Raw genomic sequence first — 22,092 nt, 5'->3', positions numbered from 1 at the left:
TTTTTCTCAACTCTTTGTTCTCCAGACGACGCCCAAATCATGTCTGCAGTAGAGTCGCTCTATCCTTGGCCTTGAAGTCAGCTTTCATTCTGTCCTTCACACACATTCACACTTTCTCACAATGTATTACACATGTAGGCTGCACTAAAACTGAGTTGCATTTTGAGCTGCCCAACTGTTTTGCCAGTTCTTTCTTTTTCATCTTTCTGAGCCACCATAACTAAATGATTGTGCTTGGATTCTCAAGGTTGTTGATGTTTGCATGCATGCAGGTGTGTGCATTCAGTCTTGTCTCAGCTGTCTTCGTTACCCACGTAATGATCACCGCAGGCTTGATTTCCTGTGTTTTCATTTAGTTCCTCCACCTCGTTCTGTCATTTCCTGAAAAAGCAGTGTGTGCTTGCATGCGCACGCTTGTGTGTATGTGTCACAGCCAAAGGAGTTCATCATGAAGGCAATGATGTTGATAAGAGTCCAGGCTGAAAATGTACTAGGTTTGTTATTGTTCCAATATTTCAGTAGCAAAACCAGTATCAAATAGCCTAATAAATTTGCTTTGTGTTTTCTTTATAGCTATTAACAAATTAAATTAAAGCAATGCCACGTAGCCTTCAATTTTCTCAATTAAGTCTTCAAGTTTGTCCATGTAATCATTATTTAAATATTGTAACTAAAAGGGCATGTACACATTTTCATGTATTAGGTTTTTTTGTACTGCCAATGCGTGAACAGCTTGTAAGTAAACTTAAAAACAAGACCTTGCCTCACTTCCTAGGTTGTCTATGAAAGCCTGTAGTAGAGATGTGACGGTGATAATATTCTCCCACCGGTTAATCGACTTGTGACAACACCGGTAATATCGGTTTCATCGGGTGGGAGGAGCGATGTAAAAAAAAAAAAAATCTAAACATGAATAAAACTAAATAAAAAATGTAAATAACACTCCAGGTCTCTGCACCAGTCACGTAACTGAAAAATATGAAAGCAGTGTGACCGGCCAACTGGTAATATTAACAGTATAACAGAAATGGTTCCCTCTGATTTTCTGTTTAATTAATAAAGTTTGACTACTCGCAGCAGTCTCGCATGCGCTTATAGAGCTCGTGTGAATTGCATGTATAAATACCGAACAACCTCGATTCATCAGGAAACGCCACATAGGTCGCTGAATTTCACAGCACTTCATGAAAAGTTTTTTTTTTTGCGTGAAGAAGCCGTTCGCCGGAAATGTGTTAAAAGATAGCGAAGTGCATTCATGGTTATTAGGCTACCGGTATAATAATCTTCCTGGCGCCGGGTCTGAGTGAGTCAGTTACTCTCTTACCTATGTTCTTTGATTAACATTAATGACACTTTAAGAGCAACCGCTGCTGACAGAGACACGATCTGACACGTGTCCCATTTTCTCACAAATCTCTACGTTCATTTTAATCTTTATTTACATCATGTTAGACTGCTCTTATGAGGGCACTCGACAAAACAAACATTTTGGCATAATTTGTGTGTTATTATGGTTTGTTCGTGTGTGTGTGTGTGTGTGTGTGTGTGTGTGTGTGTGTGTGTGTGTGTGTGTGTGTGTGTGTGTGTAATAGGCAGGACTTACAGCACGGTCTCTTTAGTCTTGTCGTGCTTGAACGGTTTAAAAGCATTCACATTAATAGGAGTGTGATCATACAACAGTCAATTGAGTTAAATATTTTTAACGCTTTAAACTTTTTTTTTTTGCGGTGCAAGTGATGAAACCGGTGTTGTGACTGAACACCGGTAACACAGACTATCGTAGCAAGCCTAGCCTGTAGACTTATTTTTATGTGAAGGACTCAGGCAAGTTTCTCCTGAGAGCCTCTCTTCAATGACACATGAAATGAATGCTTATACAAAGTTCATGATAATGTCAAAAGAGCTGTTGATAACGGCGAAAGAGCTGTTCTGTACTGTAATGTTCAATGTGTCATGCAAAGAAAAGGGATTCATTCAAACTGTCTATAGATCAGTCTCAAATATATTTTATAATCAAATTATCATGTGTAATTTTTAATTACCTCATCTGTAGACATGATGCCGATGAATTGCAGAGCTTGTGCATAACCACATCACTATGATCAGATTCTTTCTTAACTGCTTTTTTCTCACCGCTGTCATTTTTGTTGTTAATATTTCGCTGCAGAGATGTTGCCAACTTAATTTTTACTTCTAAGCAAAAAAAACGTATAAAAACTTTGCGCGCAAGTATATCGGGGCCTTGAATCACGTTCAGTCTTTTGTGCGTTAAATGTGCGCACATGAACAATACGTTGCTGGGTGCAGTTCACTTTCGCCTCTTGTGCTGGGCGGTATACCGGTTAATACCGAATACCGGTGTTTATTTTTGTGATATGACGTTTTGGTATACCGCAATACAAAACAAGTATGTTGCTTAAACAATGTGCGAAGCGCAGCGCGGCACTGTTTGAGAGGGTCCTTTTCACTGTTTCACTGTGGTGATGCACAGCTGTGTGTGTTACTAAGCGTGTTGGTGAAGATGGATAGGTTAAACTATAATTGATAGCTGTCAAGTTACAGTTTGTCCCATACATTGGTTCACAATATCAACACTGCCCGTCACAAATAGATTTTCCAAAAGGGTTTGTCATCGTTGAATAAACATGAGCACTGCACGCTTCAAAGTCAAAACGCGGGGCAGGTGTTTTTATATGAATGTATCTTTGAGGGGAACTGACTGTCTTTAGAAAAGTTTCGATGTAATTTTAATTTAATCTTCATTTATCTCCTGATAAAGCAGCGTTTATGAGTGCTGCGCTGCTTTGTTTACAGCCGTTACCGAGGAAATTGCTATTTCTGCCGCTCCTAAAGCGCAGCCTGCTGTGCATTTTTTTTTTGGTCATACCGCCCTCCCTGCACTAACGGCCACCAATGTCTCTAATAACAAGGGTTTCTGAATTCTACATATTGCCCTATTAAGTAATATCTTCAGTTATATAATAATAACCAAAAAGACAATTCAAGCAACATAAAAAAAAAAAACGGAACAGAAATGTCTAGGTTAATGGGTTCGATTCCAGGGAAAGCATGACCTGATAAAAGGTATACCTTGAATGCAATATAGCCTAAGTAGATTTAGATGAGCAATTTTACAACAATTCTAGAAAACTTTAAAATATATTTTTAATTATGAACAATTGTAGCAACAATGATTGCTTTTTTTAATAATAATGTCAACAGTATATAATAAATATTTGTATTATTATAAATGTATATTTAGACTTGTTTTTGACTAAAATATGCTGTGGTGATCACAATCTTTTCACACATTTCTGCACTGCTTGAGTTGACGAAATCCCCAAGGACTGTGTGTTACAGAGAGATACTCTAGTGTTTTCTGACCTTGAGGTGGGACACCCCTGTCCTTCCACGTTCGTGCTTGTTGTTCTGTGATGTTGAGTTGAGTTGTTCTGTGACTGACAGTTTGTAAGAACCATCAGAGAAGGGATATTTAGGTATATATTATGTCTCCCTTCATTTCTGTTGATCATCAGCTCTGTCTCGCTACACTTGGGGACATTTAAGTGGTTGCTCACCGCTCGCAAGCTATAATTTTAAGCGCTCCACCAAATAAGATTGTCAGTTAATGTTCCCATCGATTTAAAGGAGGTTAATCATTATTTTGTCCCAAGGATCAGTACAGCTTGAACATTGTGTATGTAGCCTACTGGTTTTATTGACAGCTGAAAGATGGGACTGGGATATAAATGCTTTAAGGGTGTTGTCAAAAAAAATGTTGTTGCTAAATTTATGACTGTTTTCAAACCGATAGTCCTGCCCCAAAGTCACAACATTTGTGTGGGGATGCTTAAATAAACAACAATATTTTAATAGCTTCACAAATGGGGGAATTAACCAGCAAATGGCTTATTCATAATTCTCTGCATTTTAAACTGGGATAGGAAAAAGTATTTTATTATTAAAAAAATACTTTATGTAGAAAATCAGTAATAATTCAAGGATTCTTCACAAAATTATCCACTGCATCTTGAAATCTGGTCACTGTTCTGTTCATTTATAATTTGTATAAATATACATTTCATAGTCTTCACTGTATTTATATTAAATGTATTATTATTAAAGCTAAAAAAAAAACTCTGTCAAGAGCAGTAAGTTATTTTCTATTTTGTTTGATTCGCATTAATGACAGGTAGGTGTATTAGGCTGCTGTCACTTTAAGACCAAACACATGGATCCATTGTATTGATACACATCCGGTTTACACCCAACAGTCTACTTTCACTTGAAACATAACCGGCTGTATTTACATGGATACTCCAGACGATGTGCATTTTGACATAATTACGTGTGTACTCGGCCATTCAAGCGCAATAAGATGTGAAAGGGAACTGAATTTGCATTCACATGCTGAGAGTGGCAGCTTTCTGTGTACCGCATTGAGTTCTTTTTCACTGCTTAATGTTCATGCTGAACACTTTTTTTAAAGTCAAGCAAGTCCCAAATTTGTGATCGCCTACTGACAGAGGGAGCTTTCTTTCCGCACACTTTGGCATTGTGCCAGTCAGCACGAGCACCGCACCGGGTTCCTTTTCATATATATTGCACTTATAACCCTAACATCAATCACGTCCCGTTCTTTATATTCTCATTAATGCATTTCATCACTCTGATGTGTCAGTAGTGCTATATATTTACATACCATGATTTATTCTACATGGGCATAATGTGTCATAGCGGCCATGTATCATAGCGGACATTGACACGTGACTGATTTGAAGGCTTTTAGGCTATGGAGATATATTGTAGATCATATTGGCCTAGGGCTGGGCGATAAAACGGTATCAGTATTTATCGACGGTACAACATTGTCGGTAACGATTTAATTTTTTGTCAATATAGCGTTCAATATTTCCATTCAAATGCGCGCACGCACTGGCGCGACCACCACAACGTTGCCCAACATCAAATGGCAAGCGGAACGAAACCGCGCTATTATTTTGTCCTTCACGGACCGTTTATCAGTTTGGACCAATATCAGTGCAGCGCTTGATCAATAATAATAACCGATCTTGATCAGTTATTGGTTACATTTATATAGCGCTTTTTCTGAGACCTCAAAGCGCTATACATAGAAGGGAGGGGGAATCTCCTCAACCACCACCAATGTGCAGCATCCACTTGGATGAAAGCGACACTGTTACTGTACACAGCGCTAAGAGATCCAGTAAAGAAAGCATTTAAATTTGCCACTGAAGCAATAACATCGCTGCGAGATCTAGTGAGAAACATTAAAATGTATCTGTTAGTAACGGATCAAACAGCGCTGACGTGGAAACCAGGACACACATTGTGCCATGAATGAACTAGTTATTATAGCCTAGGCTTTAAGTCCACAGATGTAGTAACACTAACTGTAAGGTAACCATGGAAGTTTGGTAGAAATAGTCAAATGATTTCAAGTACGTCTCATCTTTTTCCAGCACTTCAAAAATCAAATATCATATTTAAATGTTATTTTTAATTTGATGACCAAAACATTATTTGTTCATCCTTTTTTACCCCCATTTATAAAACTAAGTTTCAAGATGTAGGAAAACTCACTTATTTAAAAATAATTTATTTTAATATATATCTATATTTTTTTATCAAGGACATTTCTTTGGCATTTCTTTCTTTTTGCTGTATCGAAAATGTACCTAACTGACACCACTGTGTTGTATCGAACCGTGAATTTTGTGAACCGTTACACCCCTACTTATTACATATGTTGATCTACCTCAAAGTTCGCCTTGATTGTTTTACGTTTACACTTTTACATTGCACACATTTTGTAACATTTTAAGTTCATGAGTTTCTTTAACGCTTACTTTTTTATCTTAATTATAGACATAAAGAATATTTTTTGTGTACATTTTATTTTTGACTGCTAAAACTAATATAATTTGTTGTTTGCCTTAATAATGTGGATAAAAAAAAACAAAAAAACAGTGGTTTAAACTTTTCTACTTGTCTTTAAAAACAAAAAAAAGTTATTAAAAATGTCAATAATTATCGATACCAAACGATATGAAACATATCGTGATAATTTTTTTAGCTATATCGCACAGCCCTAATAATTGGCCTTATGTATATTATCCTCACTCACACCCAGCCTAGGAGTGTGTGTTGTAATGACATCACACAGAATGTTTACAGGAGCCTCAAGCGTTTCTATGTCGGTCTCTTTAGAATAGATTGTAGTTATTGTTAAAATGAATATGCACGTCCTGCAAAATCGGTTTTCTGATTAAATTTTAATGCCTTTATGTAGCTTTCTAACTTTGATCTTCACATAGTGTCTGTTCTTCATTTTGTGGCCTTGTCCTGTTTGTTTCCTGCTTCCTCTAAGGACAACAGGTCGGGAAATATCTCATCTGTGCACATTCAATCTTTTTGCACCACAAACGCTCACTCAGATCAGACTTGTCACTCAGTTTGTTCTCTTATGATTTTGAAAGCTTTGTGTACATAGACAGACAATCTTGTCACATTTCTCTTTACTAGCAAACATGCTCCATAATCATTCATGTTGACAAGCTGCCTCTTGTGGCCAACTGTGTGTATTACAGAATGTGTCTGTCCCGCCCCACCCTGAGCCCATGTGGAAACATTTTGAATGCCCCATACAAAACACTCATTTGAACTGGCAAGAGTGGAAACATGGCATTCCAGTAAAGAAGATGACGACTGGTCACAGTGTTTAAGCTTGTTCCAGGGAGTCATAGCATGTTTACAGAAGCCTCATACGTGTCTTTGTCTGCCTCTTTGGAATAGATTGTGTTATATTAGTCACATTTCCTGCAAAATCTGAAAGTTTGATTTATATATTATTGTTGTAGTATGAACAAGAATAATAGTTAAATATTATAGTTAATATGAAAATTCTTAATATTAACGAAATTGCATTATTAAAAAATTAAACTGAAATGTACATTGTCCTTTCTTCTTCTTTTCTTTTATGGCAGAGCATGATTATTTTTTTTTCTGTATGTGTGTGTTGGCTTTAGCATGGATGGACACATTGCCGATCTCCTCACGATCACAGATTGTGGGCTCTTCTCTGGGCCGGTTAACTTTCCAGCCTCTAATATACAATTAGGCCTAGGCTTTGTATTTGTCAAAAGTACTGATACTTTAAGAACAAGTCATGCTAAATAAAATAATGCTAAGTAAAATAAGGTCTTTCTTTTGGTGTTTGTAGTGATAACTCAAGTCAGGACCCATGCACTGCCTGACTGACATAAAACAAGCATTCAAAACCTTCACAAACACTTAATGCATGCTATTTGTCGATAACTAGTGCCTTGCTGCAGTGTGGTTCTTTGATTACATAAAAAGGAAATGTAATTTGATTGGTTGTCAATGTCACACATGATTGCTCAATGACATGCAGTGGCCACAATCAAATGGTTTTGTCCTGCCCAGTGTGTGTGTGTGTGTGTGTGTGTGTGTGTGTGTGCTAGCAGTCGTGCTTGATGATGAAGTGGCCGGATTGTTGTACATTAGCTTGATGAGCATCGATACCTTCTGCCTTTCTCCCATTGAAAAATAACCGCATACTTGTGATTAGTGTAACACAACCTTAAAAAGTTGGCCACTGTGTACATTTGAGTGAAGGATAAAAACACACAAAACAATCCTAAGGGTAGAAATGAGGCTTGTTGGTTGAGTTCGTTGATTTGATATTCTCGAGCGTAGTTCTTTTTGTTGTTGTCAGGCTCCTCTGAAGCAGAGCTGAGTGTAACCCCAGCCTGTAAAGAGCATTCTTATTCGACTGTTAAAAGAAAACACACAAAGTTGTGTGACGTCTGTCTTGTGTTTCAGCAAAAAAAAAAATGTATTGCTCTTCTCATCATTCTCCGCTGTGGTTTCAGTGATGCTTTTTCTTGTTCCATCACTTTCATATCTTAAGTCTCTCTCTCTCTCTCTGATTCAGGGAAATCTTGACTCATGTTATTGTGCTTCAGATGAAAAGGTGCCGTTTATTTCTCCCCATGTTTTGCAATCTTTTTATTTTCAGTTATGTGCACTGGCTTTACTGTTTGTTGCCTCACTGCATGAGCTTAGAGACCAGAGGTTATGCCAGATTGTACTGGGGCTAATGTAAAGAGGTCAGGGGTCAATTCAGTGCATTTTCGAAATGTTGCTTGACATGTTATTTATTTGTATTATTTGTTGACTAAATTACGATTTAATGGGAACAAATCAGGTGAATTTTCGAATGGTCTGTGACCAATGGCTTGCTAAATTCTCTCTCACACACACACACACACACACACACACACACACACACACACACACACACACACACACACACACACACACACACACACACACACACACACACACACACACAAACAGCTAGAGGAAGTTTTGGATTGAACTGATGTTCTTGGTTAACTAACTTCCTGTCAGATTTTGTCACTTGAAAAGTTACTCGATGTTCACTCTGTCATTACACTTTACCTTTTTTTCTTATGTAGCCTAATTTTTTTTTTTTATTGACTGTATTAGCAGTGCAAAATGGATTGGAAATGGTGAGGAAAAGAATCTGCAAATGACTCAAACCAAAATAGCTTAGCTTATTTGGAATGTAAATGCTAACTGCTTAGCTGGATTTTAGAAGCAAAGTCAATGGGATACATTTGTGCTAAAACACAGTGTGAACGCTATTTACTAAGACAGATAGTGCCTAAAACATGAATGAAAAGTGTTTGTTAAACTGTTGTCCTAAATTGTAACCAGTAGGTATATTTCTGTGTTTTCCAGATGTAGGAGAGCAGAAGGCCGTTATGCTGTGGACAGAGCCGCCATCATCAGTCACTGGAACTGGCTGCAGGCCCAAGTCTCAGACCTGGAGTACCGTATACGTCAACAGACTGACATTTACAGACAAATACGCTCCAGCAAGGTGTGCACAGATACACAAAACATGCACATTCACACATGCTTTTTTTTAATTTTGAATCATGGAAGTTCACTTCATGCTGTTTATCCCAGAATCACTAGTGTAGTTTAAGTTTTAACTCATCGGAGGTGCCGTCTCCTCTGGTAACTTGGCAACGCAGGTTCTCTCTCGTGTTCCCGTGGTGAATTGTACTCTTGTGGGATTGTTGTTTCATGTTTCTTCAGCTCACTGTTTTTGTTTCAAAGCGTTTTTCCAGCTTGTTGTCCCTGTGTGATTCAAACAAACATAATTTGGAGAATATCATCAAGTCTTTCATCTGACATGTGAAGTGATGGATGTATTTTAAAAATCTTTCTGACTCGATGCGAAACTTCAGAAATGTATAGGAAATTTTTATAGAAAACCGTTCTTTCAAACTGGACTTATATTTTACAAATTGCCGTTTTAGATCAAATGAATGTGATTGGCCAATGCAGATTTCAATAAGTTGTTTATTTGATTTGAAGCAAGTGCATGACATTAAAACTACCATCAGATTGCCAATCTTCTCTTTTGAGTTACTGCAGATAAAAATTTGATCTGCTGTGTGATTTTATACTTAGCAAATCTAAAAGAAAAAGATTTGAGGATTTTGACAGGGTAGGAAAAGCAATGTCTCCCAGTTTTGGTCTACAATTTGTGTGGTTGTTTGTTTTCTAGGGCTCTGTTGTACTTGGGGTGAGCTCAGTGTGTGAGTCAGCAGCAGAGGACAGCAGTGACTCAAGGACAGAGAACATTACCTGCCCTGTCGCACGGGTAAGGCCAGGAGCACAGACACATGACCACATTAAAGAAACTACCAACAGAGCCAGTCTAGTCCTGAACTTAGTTTAAACTATAATTCAAGACCAATGCATTTATTTACTTTTATTGTTAGATTACAGGTAATCATTTATCAATCCATGAAACAGTCCAAGACCCATTAGTGTGTTTATTCCCATACAAACAGATAAGATGCCCATGATACAGGCCTACACACAGCCTAGGAGAATGCTGGGATTGTTGAGCGAGAGGATTGAGAATAGGGGCTGCAAACACTCAATGTCTTTGTCTGTTGTATGCAAAGCGCTGCTGACCTTTTCATTCAATCAGAGTAGTGAAGAAATGCAGCAAGATACCATTCAACTCATCCAGACCAACTCAAGGGGAAAATTGGTGGTATGTCCTTTCCAACATCACATTTGTTTTTGTTATTTTGTCTTTTTAGGAGCATGATACTGTTGGAGTGTCTGTATCATCCAATGGCATCGTCACAGAAACTGGCTTGAAGAAAAGCTGTGGACCTGTGAGACAGGTCAATGGTGTTATCAACAGGTATGATAGATATTATTTAAAAGGTGCATTCATTAATTTTTTTTCTCTTCATTAAAAAGTTTCCCCCCCAAAAAAAGACCCCTGTCATGTTCATTCATGCTTATTTCCTCTCTTCATCCAGCTTACGGCCCGGTTCCCCTGTCACCTCGAGCCCAGACGAGCAGAGCTGCTCCGAGTCTCAGCAGAAGTTGGAGCTGGGCCCTCTGGCTTCCTCTGTGCTTGACAACACATGTGTGTCGTCCCGCACGCGGCCACTGCTCTCATGCAGGAAACGCAGGGTCCTCCGACCCGGTTCGCTCACCAGTCTCAATCGTAAGGTAAGGAGAGATGTGCGTCTTCTCAAGATCCAGTGGCTGGTGTAGTTTTGAGCAAAAAGGGCTGTTCAGACTTGAGACTGATATGAATACTTGGCACTAAAAATATTAACTAATGATTGATTTTTTTACTTATTTAAACCCCCTTTAGTCTGACTAAAAACAGACAGATTTTTGCATTAAGATGTGTCAGATTCTAAGGGAAGAAGGTCAATTTGGTGTGAATGGGCCTTGCAAGCTGTAGTGAGAGATGTGTGAGACCAAACAAGCAAGCTCTTTCAGCGTCACCTGTGGATGTGTTTTACTGAAGATGCACTGAGCTCCTTGAGGTCCCTGCGGGCTTCTTGCAAAGGTTACAGATTAAATAGAGGTGACACAGAAACTGCAGTGTTCTAGAGATCACAGTGCTGCTCCAGAACGTACACTACTGTCTTTATTGTGTTTTAGGTTACTATGAATAGTATATTTGGTGTATAAATATATACGATCAGGATTTTGGTTCAGTGCTTTTTCTATGTGAAGTAGAAGCCAAGTGGATGTAGTTTGAAAAATAGTTCGGCTGGTTAGGATAGAAACTTGGATTTATATAGATACTATAACTTTTCTCATTCATCGCCTCACACCTGGTTATGACATGGTGTTACAGTCCCTGTCCAACAGGCAACTGTCCTCTGAATGATGGAACAATATCTGCCCTATTCACACTTGCATTCATAAGACAGCTTCAAAATCTTAGGACTTGCTTTTATAGATCTTGTTTGCTTTCTGAACAGCCTTTAAAACTCGATTCCTCCCATAACATAGGCCCACTGTGAGCGAGAACGCGCAGGCATGTGCTAAAACAATAAGCGCAACCCCAGTCGATCTCGGCTCCATTACAAATAACAGCGCTTGGATGTCATTCAGAGACGGCACTCTTGAAATGTTATGAGAAATGCTGCCAGTGCCATCAATGTACTAACAGCCACGTTCACTCACACTGCCAGTTATAAACTACCTGCTAACTGATGTAGTCCAATCCCAACGTTATAACAAGCACTCTAGATGAACGTAGCGCTACCCCAGTTAGAGGCAGACACTCACTGGCTTTTAAAATTTACACCATTATGCGTGAACACTGACAAAGACCCTAAACATACTGTGTAGCTTAATCTCATTTTAAGTAAATAAGGTTCGACATATAAAAACTTGATGTTGAAATATTCAAAATGGATCGTGAAATACTCATTTTCATTTCATTACAACCAAGAATTCCAGGTGTTTTCTGTGATTGCAGAGATTATGGTCCCTGTACAAACTGTCCTGCTCTAATGTGAAGCACTCTTGTTTGAATAGGCTCGGAAAAACCGGGCACAGTTGCCAATAGCAACCCTTTCTACCCAGTGCTGTGCTCTGGGTTAATGACACGAGCGCATGAGTTTTAGAGAACCTGCCACATGCAAAACTGGGTGAGCAGCTCGGGATCCATGTGTGGTCATCTGCTGCAGAGATTTGTATGAGAGCATCAGCTTGACTTCAGTAAATGGAAACAAAGGGAAAGGCTGATCCCTGGCAGAACTAAATTTTGGTCACTGATGCTCCTGAGATTTTAATAACAAAAGTAAGATCACAGTGGAAGGCGCTTGAAAGACTGGATTTAAGATGAATAAAAAGCATACTTGATGACAGTCTATTGATGCTTTGATATAAAGGCTCTTTCTGCAAAACTCGTGAACAATTCACATTTGATTCTACCAAGGTTGGAGCTGGGATTACTGCCAGACACAAAAATAAAGTGTAGTGTGTCCACGGATCCTTAATGTCTTAAATCTACCAGTTTGGCAAAACAGACAACATAAGTTAAATACATAAGTTACACTACTGTTCAAAAGTTTGCTGCAGGTCAAATTTTTATATATATATTTTTTAAATCTCTTATGCTTATATAATTAGCAAGGCTTCATTTATTTGTTCAAAATGACAGTAAAAACAGTAATATTTTGAAATAATATTTTTTTAAATTAATTGAGGTCTAAGATTTTACAATGCAATTTATTTATTTATTTCGGGTCAAAGCTGAATTTTCAGCATCACATGATCCTTCAGCTAATATGATGATTTGGAGCCCAAGAAACATCTCTTATTATCATCAATGTTAAATCAGTTGTGCTGCTTAATATTTATGAGAAAATCGTGATACATTTTTTTCTGGATTCTTTGGTCCATATTGAAATTTCAAATGGAAAACTTTTGTAATATTAATGTCTTTACTGTCACAGTTGGTCAATTGAATACATCCATACCGAATACAATAATTAATTTCTTAAAATAAAAAAATAAAAAACGTTTGAACCATAGTATACATTAAGAATTATTTAGTTCTATGATATAATTTACTGAATTCTGAATATCGTATATGAATGCAAGGCTAATGTTTTTTTTCTTCTTTTTTTTCAGTTGGGTTTTATTTGTTTTTTGTGAACTAGTCGCCATAATTACTATTCATGCACATACACTAACTTTTCTCCTTGTTGTTCTCTGTCCCACACAGAGGTCAGTGGCTCCTCGCTGTGGCTGTGAGCTGAACACTCAGTGTGTGATGTGCAGTGGATGTGCTCTCCCTCCTGCAGACACCCAGCATCAGCTCCCCCTACTGGACAGACTGGCACAGTTCGACCCCTGCATTCACCCCATCCTCTCCTTTTCAGATGGTGAGGACGCACCCTGGCTCTTTACGTGTCTTTCATTCTTTCCAGAATGCACACTTGTACCTAGACACAGACAAAAACAGTGACGGCATCGCACATGACTAGCGCAGCTCTATCTATCCTCCGCCTAATGTTTCCCAGTTTGCTTCAAGGATGATTTTTAATAAGGATTTATTTTTTTACTGCATAACAATGAGGTGCTAATTTAAGTGTTAATTATTCTGGATCTGGTTATTGCACTTCTTAAAATAACATGCAGCCTGCTCTAGGTTTGGAGCAGGTCATTAGTGCGGAGATCTCAGAACTGTTTTTGCTTTTCATGTCTGAGAATTCAGTGACATTTGATTTGAAGGGCTGATCTTAGATCAGCAATCCTTCCCTGTGATGGTCAGATTAGCTGATCATGCGTTCATCTGCCTGACCTTAGCGGTGATAACCATTTTAAAGAGCAGTGCAACCTGACTCAGGCTAACTGTGCCAGACGTACTTTCCCTCATTAATATGAGCCTGCTGTCCTCTCTAATCTGGCGTCTATTGTGCAAATGAATAATGGGCATAGAAGAGGCAGGTGACACCGCTGGTGAAACCCGAGTAGATGGAGGGAAATTGGAAGAGGAACCAAAGTACTATGAATTCTAGAATCAAGCTCTGATTCCCCCTTCTGGAGAATTACACACATGCCTGGTACACTTTGTGTCACTGATTTAAATGTTTACAGACCATTAGTTCAGTCACTATTCACATTATTACAGTAGCCAAAGGATGAAAAGGCTTCTGAATGAGCAATGACAAATGGTTATCAACTCGGGGTTTTGCGTTCGATTTCTATGGAATGCACATAATTGTCCTTTTTTATGTCTCTCGTATTCATTTTAATGTATACCTTTTTCCATTTAACTTTTCTTTTATATCTTTTATTTTTATCATTTTTAAAAATCATAAAATTTTTCTAAATCATTTTTATGTGAAGCAATTTGAATTACCACGGTTTAAGAAATGTTCTATAAACTTGCCTTATGATAAAGCGTGGAAAATACATTTGAATGTGTGATGGATAAATGTAAATGTGTATATGTATAACACATTCAGCACAAGTTGGTGTCTGACTCATAGCCTTTCCTGATACCATTCCACAGTCTTTTTCCCATAATTGAAATTTCTGATCCATCTATAAAATTGGCATCAATGTTTAAAAAAAAGAAGAAAAAGTCGGCATGAATCTGTCACAACCCATTTTACTTACACAATCTGACGTATTTAAAGTAAAACAGGATATTCAACAAGAAAAATGTTGCGAGAATTGAAAATTAGAGGGCTTGAGGTCGGCCAGGACTTTCAGGGGTTGAGAAAGTTATTACATTTAGGTCTAAGGTTGAGGTCTCTGACAAAGCAAAAATGATTAACTGTTTTTTTTTTTCCTCAGATGTGATGATGAATCTCCATATGCAGCGTGTGCTGAAAGGACACTGGCAGAATCGTCCTCTGGAGAAGATCAAGCCCATCAAGAAGATCTCGCTCAAGCACAAGTTGTGTTTGGGTAGCCGCATCTCAGACCCTTCCTCCAAAGACAAACACAGGCTCGCCAACTCTCTCCTCTCCACAGTCCGTAAGTGTGAAAAACAACAACAACAAAAGATCTTTATTTATTAGCCTTAAATGGCATTTTCTCCACTTTCATGGACATGAAAATACAAAGGATATAGGAAATGGACCACTGCTCTTACGGTCTACTAAATTATGAGAGAAAATTCCCTGCATCCTCAGTGTCTGAAATGGCAAGAGCCGAGTTTTCTCCAATGGAGGCAAATTCTTACTCCTTTAGGAGAGTCTAAATTTGGTCTAAACGTGACCCGTAAGTGTCTGGCCATCATTAGCTGCTCTCTGCAGTGACTCAGCAGTTATTTCTGGCATCAAGTCCAGCCACGGTTGAACTTTGAAAAGCGTCCAGATTTAGTGATCTGTAGCGTATAGATGAATGAGTCACGTGCAATATAAAGAAATTACTATTATTGATTGTGTATTGTTTAATGCAATTTATTGTTTGAGATTTTGACATGACAGTTATTTATTTACATTAATTACATAGAATAACAATGACGTATACTGACAAAGAAAGGATAACATTAAAGATTAGAAATAAGAGATTAAAAAATTGTCCAAAGCAACATACATTTTGTAAAATAACAGTACAGATTAAATTAAGTTAAAAGTAAAAAAGCAAATCAACAACAAAAACAAAAAAGAGATAACCAAAGACAAAATATGCAGAGTAACTGAAAAGTGAATGTTAAACAGATAACGTAACAATAAAAAAAAAAGATGTTAAAAATTAATGTAGAAATATAATGGGGTGGGAAATAAATGTATAAATAATAGTGCAGAACAAAAACAGTGCATCTCATACATAATTGTAAATATGTAAAATAACCCAAAGATTAAAGTTATAAAAGCAAATGTAAAGTATTATATATACACGTAGACACATGTACAAATATACATATAAAAAAAATATTAATTTGACAAGTAATAAAATGTACCCCTTATTTCATTCTCTTCCTTTCTTACTTGACTGTATTTTTCTCTTATTTCCTCTTTGCTTTCTCTCAGGTTTGTCGCATCATAAGGTGCGCTCAGAGAAGGTGTCCCGGCAGCAGTTAGACATCCCGATGAGTGCCAGTAAACTTGACTCTCGCCAGCATTTCCGGCAGAGCAGTTCTTTTGACAGGAGCCACAGCCGCAAGAGACCTCGTGAACCCTCGCTGGACCGCACAGAAAGTACGTTCTATATTACATTTTCCCTCTCATTCATTCTCTTTTATTCACGTCAGTCTTGTTTGCTTTCATCTCTCTCTTAATCAACATTGAGTTCAGTCCTTTAACACACTTTGATTTTCTGAAGATGCTACGAAGTTGTATATGGATATGGGGAGTCCATGCCCATCTCTGTCCGCTTTCAACACACCCACCCACAGCCCCTTGATGAGACAGCCATCGACCTCCGAGACCTCCACACCCCTCCACCTCAACAGCAGCGCCTCTGTAAGATACTCTTGAAAGCTTTCCATCTCTGATAGTGTAAACGCATGAGAACCAAGTTACTTATGGCTGTGTGTGACTCTTACAGACTATTCGAAGACGGAGAGGAGAGAGCCCTTTTGACATCAATAACATCGTCATCCCCATGTCTGTGGCCGCCACCACCCGAGTGGAGAAACTACAGTACAAAGAGATCCTTACCCCGAGGTCAGAGACACAAACTGAGTTTCCTGACCTGTTTATTAGCCACACGAATCTTCAAAGATTTAATTGCTGATTATTTTATGCCTTTTTAATTGTAGTTGGCGAGAAGTGGACGTTTTTGCAAAACCAATAGCTGAAGAGGACGATGCAATGGAGGTACGGCCATGCTGTTGGTCACCCAGCAGTTATTTTATGCTGTCATGCCGCCTACCTAGAAATGTAGGGTATTATAGGTTTGTTTCACGAAGTATGCAGGGGAATGTGACGATAATGCCTCAGAATGCTTTCTTGATAGGCAGCTCAATAGGTTTTGAACTAAAATGGCTGCAGATGTAACAAAATAAATGTGCAACACCAATTTAAAATCTAGACAGTCAGGAAAAATTGTCCATATGCAGTTTCGACATATATATTCTAACTAAAGTATGTGTGTGTTGTGACCGGAGGGGGAAACTGCCACACATTGTCAGAATACTGATAAAAGTCAGACAACAAGATTAACATTTAGTGTTTTGAATCAAAAATCCAGATTCAAAATGTTTTGTTGTAATAAATTTATAATGATAAAATAAACATTTAAAGGGATAGTTCACTTTAAAATTAAAATTCTGTCATCATTTACTCACCCTCAAGTTGTTTCAAACCTGTATTCATTTATTTCTTCTGCTGAACACAAAGAAAGATATTTTGAAGAATGTCAGTAACCAAACAGTAGTCTGTACCCATTGACTTCCATAGTATTTTTTTTTCCTACTATGGAAGTCAATGGGTACAGACTACTGTTTGGTTACTGACATTCTTCAAAATATCTTTCTTTGTGTTCAGCAGAAGAAATAAATGAATACAGGTTTGAAACAACTTGAGGGTGAGTAAATGATGACAGAATTTTAATTTTAAAGTGAACTATCCCTTTAAATATTTGCATTCAATGAACTGACACCCCTTCCTTATTAAGCAATTCTGTAATTTGTCATTTAGCTCGTAAACGTTTCATTTTAGGACTAACTTTAATTTTTGTATAGCCTGAAGCCCTAAATCCTATGTTACCTGGTGTATGTATTTAATAATCTTCTCTCAGGTTGAGGATCTCTCTGACGTAACATTCTCTGAGCTTCACCTTCCGTATCAGGACCAGGAGCGCTCTCGCTGGAGCTGGACCGCCAGCAACGTGGCAATGAGAAGAGGCAGCAGGTGAGGGAACACCACTTGCACTGCTCTTCTCAGCCCTTTTCAGGGACAAGTGCGATTTCTCCTGGTTAACAACTTTGCCGCTGTCTACATGTGGCTGACCTTTGGGTTTTGCACTTCATAATGGCAGATGAGGTGCAAAAAAGAAAAGCGACCATTTTAAATGCGAGAGATTTGAAATGCAGTGAATAACGACACCAGGCTGTTCACTTACAACAACATGTTATAACGAGAAGTCATTGAAGCAATAAGCATTACACTGATTTCACCACAGCCGCACGGTTAGTCACATGATAATCAGCGGCAGTCTTTTTCTCCACAGGTCGTACAAGTCTGTGGACGGACGGACAACCCCCTTGCTGTGCGGCACCAACCCCTCCACGCCGCAGCCCTCATCTCCAGACACAGCGCATTTCCACCTGCTGCACGAGTACAGCTCAGTGACGTCTCCCTCCAGCCCCGTCAGCCCAGAGATGCTGATGCTGTCCGGCCTGTACACGCCTGGCTCCAGAGACTCCCAACGGATGCTGTCCAATGATGACACGCGCTGCTCCACCCCAGATACCTGCGAGGAAATGGTAGGCCCCCAAAGTAGAGGGTTATTAAAATGATCAGTTATTAAATATGTAAATTTAGTTTTATTTCATTAAAAAAAAAAAGTATGTACATCAATTACACTATACCACCTGGCTAATTCAATGGCTAATGCCAAATTTGAACAATCTCTCGATGTCTTTTTTTTTAAGTCATAGAAATGGTATTTGTTTGTTTGTTTTTTCAAATATGAATGCATATATATATATATATATATATATATATATATATATATATATATATATATATATTTGTCGTAGTTTCCATTCACCACTATAGAGGTTTACCCAACTATGACAACTTCCACTTCTGAGAACCCTGGAAATGTGAAAAGGGTCTATTGTTGAATTTGGCTAGTGCTCCAATATAAACTAGAGGCTTTATTGTACGTTCAATTTCACACATGCTCAGTTGTGCAGATATTTACTTAGTCTGTCTCTGTTTGTCCCTACGGGCTCCCCAACCGGTACAGCCATGGGAACTCCGGACCTTTCCGCTGGACGTGGACCCGCAACAGGAGTGCGATATCCATCTCAGTCCGGCTGGCGAGAGGACCTGTAGGACTGTTCAACGTGTGTCCGGCAGCAGGACTTCCAAGTCGGAGTCCGACGCAGGGCCTTCGTCACCTCTGGGCGACGACTGCGCCAAGCAGCAACAAACCAACCCACCCAAACCTACTCACCGATGAAGCCTAGACTCTGCCCACCCACCAGCTTTCAGAAACTCCTGAAACAGCAGCGACGTAGACGGAAAGAGAACCAACAAAACGAATGAAAGTCCCTGTTGTTTGATATTCAAACATCAGTAAATTCTTTCACAGTTTTTAGTGAATTGTATGGCGATATATATATATATATATATATATATAGACCTGTTTTAATTCAGTCTTTCTTTTGGGTCACTGGAGGACAAAAATGTTTAGGAAGATAAATACAATTAAAAGAAAGAGAGATTAGCTTGAGTGCTAAACCAAAATAAGAAGCTCCGAAACGTATCGTATATCGCAGAAGAGCATGCTGTCGTACTGAGGGGCTCAGCTTGCATTGTGTGTGGTTCTCTTCCAGAAGTTTTCCAAAATCCCACCTAAAATTACTCGTTCAGCCTTGCAGTTTATACTGGAGTGATAAAACGCAAAAATAAAGCCAATTATAATGATGATTACAAGAGACTTGCACGAAGGCGCCAAATGCTCGTCTTAGTTCTCTCCTGTGAAAGCACTTCATTTTAAAATCTTTCCACATTCCCTTTTTTATTTTGAACAGACAAACTTCCTAATATTTAATGCCTGGGAATTGCATAAATCCCAATTTCTGGTTTCATTTTTGTCCCGTGTTCTCTTGTGTACCATGGTCCGTATGTGCCCCATTTCTGTCAGAGTGACGGCGATAGCAGGTGCCTTCATCGCAGCCAGGAAATGAAACTGCCATGTTGCTCTCGTGCGCTTTTTAAACACCACCGAGTCTGATTAGAGCACTTAATTGGTCTCTCTTGCATGACACTATTTCCAGGAACCCTACAATCAGCACCCGAATAAACATGCACAGGCCGCTGATATTGGAGACTCGATTGCACTCGCTGCTTTCAGCATCGGGGAATGGCCCTTGTCGCGTGGGCTTGCGTTAGTGTGAGTTTTAAAGCACTTGACGGTACTATGCATGACCAGGTTAGTCCAAAGAACATGCAGTCACTCCAATATAAACTGAAATTTCCTGCCTTGTTTCCGTTTTAACATGGTTTCTTCTTGTATCTCCCAACCCCGTGGTAAAGAGCTGTTCCATTGATTGGTCAGGTCTAAACTCTGTCTTCGTTTAATACAACAATCTGCAATACAGCCATCATCAAATCCCGTAACTTGATTTATGATGAGTTCTAGCATTAGCTGGAGTGCTTGACAAGAAAGGATTTGGCAAAATTTCATTCGTTGGCTCCTCGGTTGCTGTCGGTCACAGCCCTGTTTTTTTTTTTTCTGTTTTTTTTCTTCATTGTGTAACGACGAGGAACGATTTCTGTTAGTTCCCCAGTCAGCGAGTCACTGCTTGCAGCTCCTTCCTGTTATTTTAACTAATACGAATGTAATAAAGTCTAATAGCGGACACCAGTTACTTACAAATTTTATAAGTAGCTTCTCTGTATCTGTTGTCACACGAATCTAGCTATTGTAGCCATTTGTTCTTGTTTAAGGGATGTCATGTAAACCAGAAATCCTTAATATATTCCTTTTTTATCTCACTGGAGCATAACAGCATTCATAGTGTCAGAGAAATCTCTTCTTTTGAGGTTGTGTGGCAAATTGTAAGGGGACCATCAACGACTGTCCCATTTCCTGCTGAGAAACCCGCCGCCCCTTTCGTTCTTAATATCATTAATTATGGTTTTATGTCTCTCTCTCTGTGGGGGTCTGTGTACTTATCAGGCAAATGTACCATAAGGTTTGACTAGCTTTCAAAAGCCAATATTGTATCGTGTGAGTTATTTTCATACTTTGAATTTCCAATGTGGTGAATGAGGGTTGGGTGAGTCTGGTATATCCTTTAGCATGTAATAGTTTGTACAAAACAACAACAAAAAAAAGTTTATTTTGTACATACCTTGTTTGATTCTTTACTGTGTTTGATGTTCAGGCTGTAGTTGTCCTGATTGTCTAGGGAGAAGACACATGAGAATATTTAACACTTTCTTTATGCAGAGGCAACAAGAAAAAAAAAAGTTTATGGATAATTGGCCGATCGGACAGACAGGCAACGTTTGTGCTTCTCAAATTAAAAGTGAATTATATTGTACTCAAATGTCTTCTGTCTTTCTGTTGTACTAGTGCAATGTGTTCATCAAGTTACTGAGGAGCGAGATTATTCATTGCAGGGATCTGCTTGAATCGGCAAGGATTTAGATTGGACTTTCCTTCTTTTTTTTTTACGTATTTATATAACGTGAAACTTAGAAACCCAGATCTTGTTACAATTTTGTTTTTTAATTGTTTATGTTCACTGGAATATGTCCACTGGAATTTATGTATTCCACAGATAGCTGAATAAAGGGCCACTCAAGGAAAACTATCAGAAACTGTAGAGAAGGAAGCTAAAGACCACTAATAAATGGGGGGATAAAATAATAATATTATTATTAATTACTGCAGAAAGTCAATGCACTTTAGCTTAAATGTTTAGCATGATTTAATCTAAAACAACGTTTAGATGAAAATTATTTCAGATATTGTTGTTTATTTAACTTTTCTGGAACAATGTTGGCTAATTTTGCTGTAATTTCATGACTTCATGGACATTGCTGGGCCGAGTGAACCGACTTTGAAGGTGCTCTATTGGAAAGGTACATCTAATTAGTCATTATACTGACTCCTAGTGGCAATAATGCAGTATCAAGCTAAATAGTAGTATTTGGTTACAAATTGCTATAGAATGTGTTCTATTCGTCATGAGTTGAGTTAATAATCATCTAGTCACGTGAGGCTCAATGATTTTAACCCCTTCGGATCCTGCGTCCATTGGAATGGGCATCACGTGTTTTATGTGTGAGGTATGACGTCAGAGCCCTCAAATTTTTCTCTAGGGGTTTTCCAATTTATTAGTTAAATAAAGCCTGATAGTAAAATAATTTTCTTAAAACATAAATGACACACACCCATACTGAAAACAAGAATTATTTTTGAAAATATATTTAGATGAGAGTGAACATCCAATCAACTTGGATGTTTAAGTCATTTCAACTTAATTGCATAATCTTTTCCTTTTTTTTAAATAGTTGGATGTTG

General features: G+C 38.3%; 1 protein-coding gene across 1 annotated transcript in view; it reads left to right on the top strand.

Annotated features, from left to right (window-relative positions):
• Positions 1-21,106, top strand: part of kansl1b (KAT8 regulatory NSL complex subunit 1b) — an 83,792-nt gene extending 62,686 nt beyond the window's left edge. The window contains exons 4-16 of the mRNA XM_079635353.1: positions 8,812-8,953; positions 9,650-9,745; positions 10,197-10,303; positions 10,425-10,620; positions 13,148-13,307; positions 14,728-14,910; positions 15,912-16,079; positions 16,204-16,343; positions 16,429-16,547; positions 16,643-16,700; positions 17,623-17,735; positions 18,055-18,311; positions 18,782-21,106. Of these exons, the coding sequence (XP_079491479.1) occupies positions 8,812-8,953; positions 9,650-9,745; positions 10,197-10,303; positions 10,425-10,620; positions 13,148-13,307; positions 14,728-14,910; positions 15,912-16,079; positions 16,204-16,343; positions 16,429-16,547; positions 16,643-16,700; positions 17,623-17,735; positions 18,055-18,311; positions 18,782-19,014 (1,972 nt within the window). The 3' untranslated portion in view covers positions 19,015-21,106. The remainder of the gene's footprint in view (positions 1-8,811; positions 8,954-9,649; positions 9,746-10,196; positions 10,304-10,424; positions 10,621-13,147; positions 13,308-14,727; positions 14,911-15,911; positions 16,080-16,203; positions 16,344-16,428; positions 16,548-16,642; positions 16,701-17,622; positions 17,736-18,054; positions 18,312-18,781) is intronic.
• Positions 21,107-22,092: the final 986 nt, after the last annotated feature.

Source organism: Phoxinus phoxinus, assembly GCF_949152265.1.
Source record: "Phoxinus phoxinus genome assembly, chromosome: 1".
NCBI classification, from domain to species: domain Eukaryota; kingdom Metazoa; phylum Chordata; class Actinopteri; order Cypriniformes; family Leuciscidae; genus Phoxinus; species Phoxinus phoxinus.
This window is presented reverse-complemented; position numbering and strand designations above follow the sequence as displayed.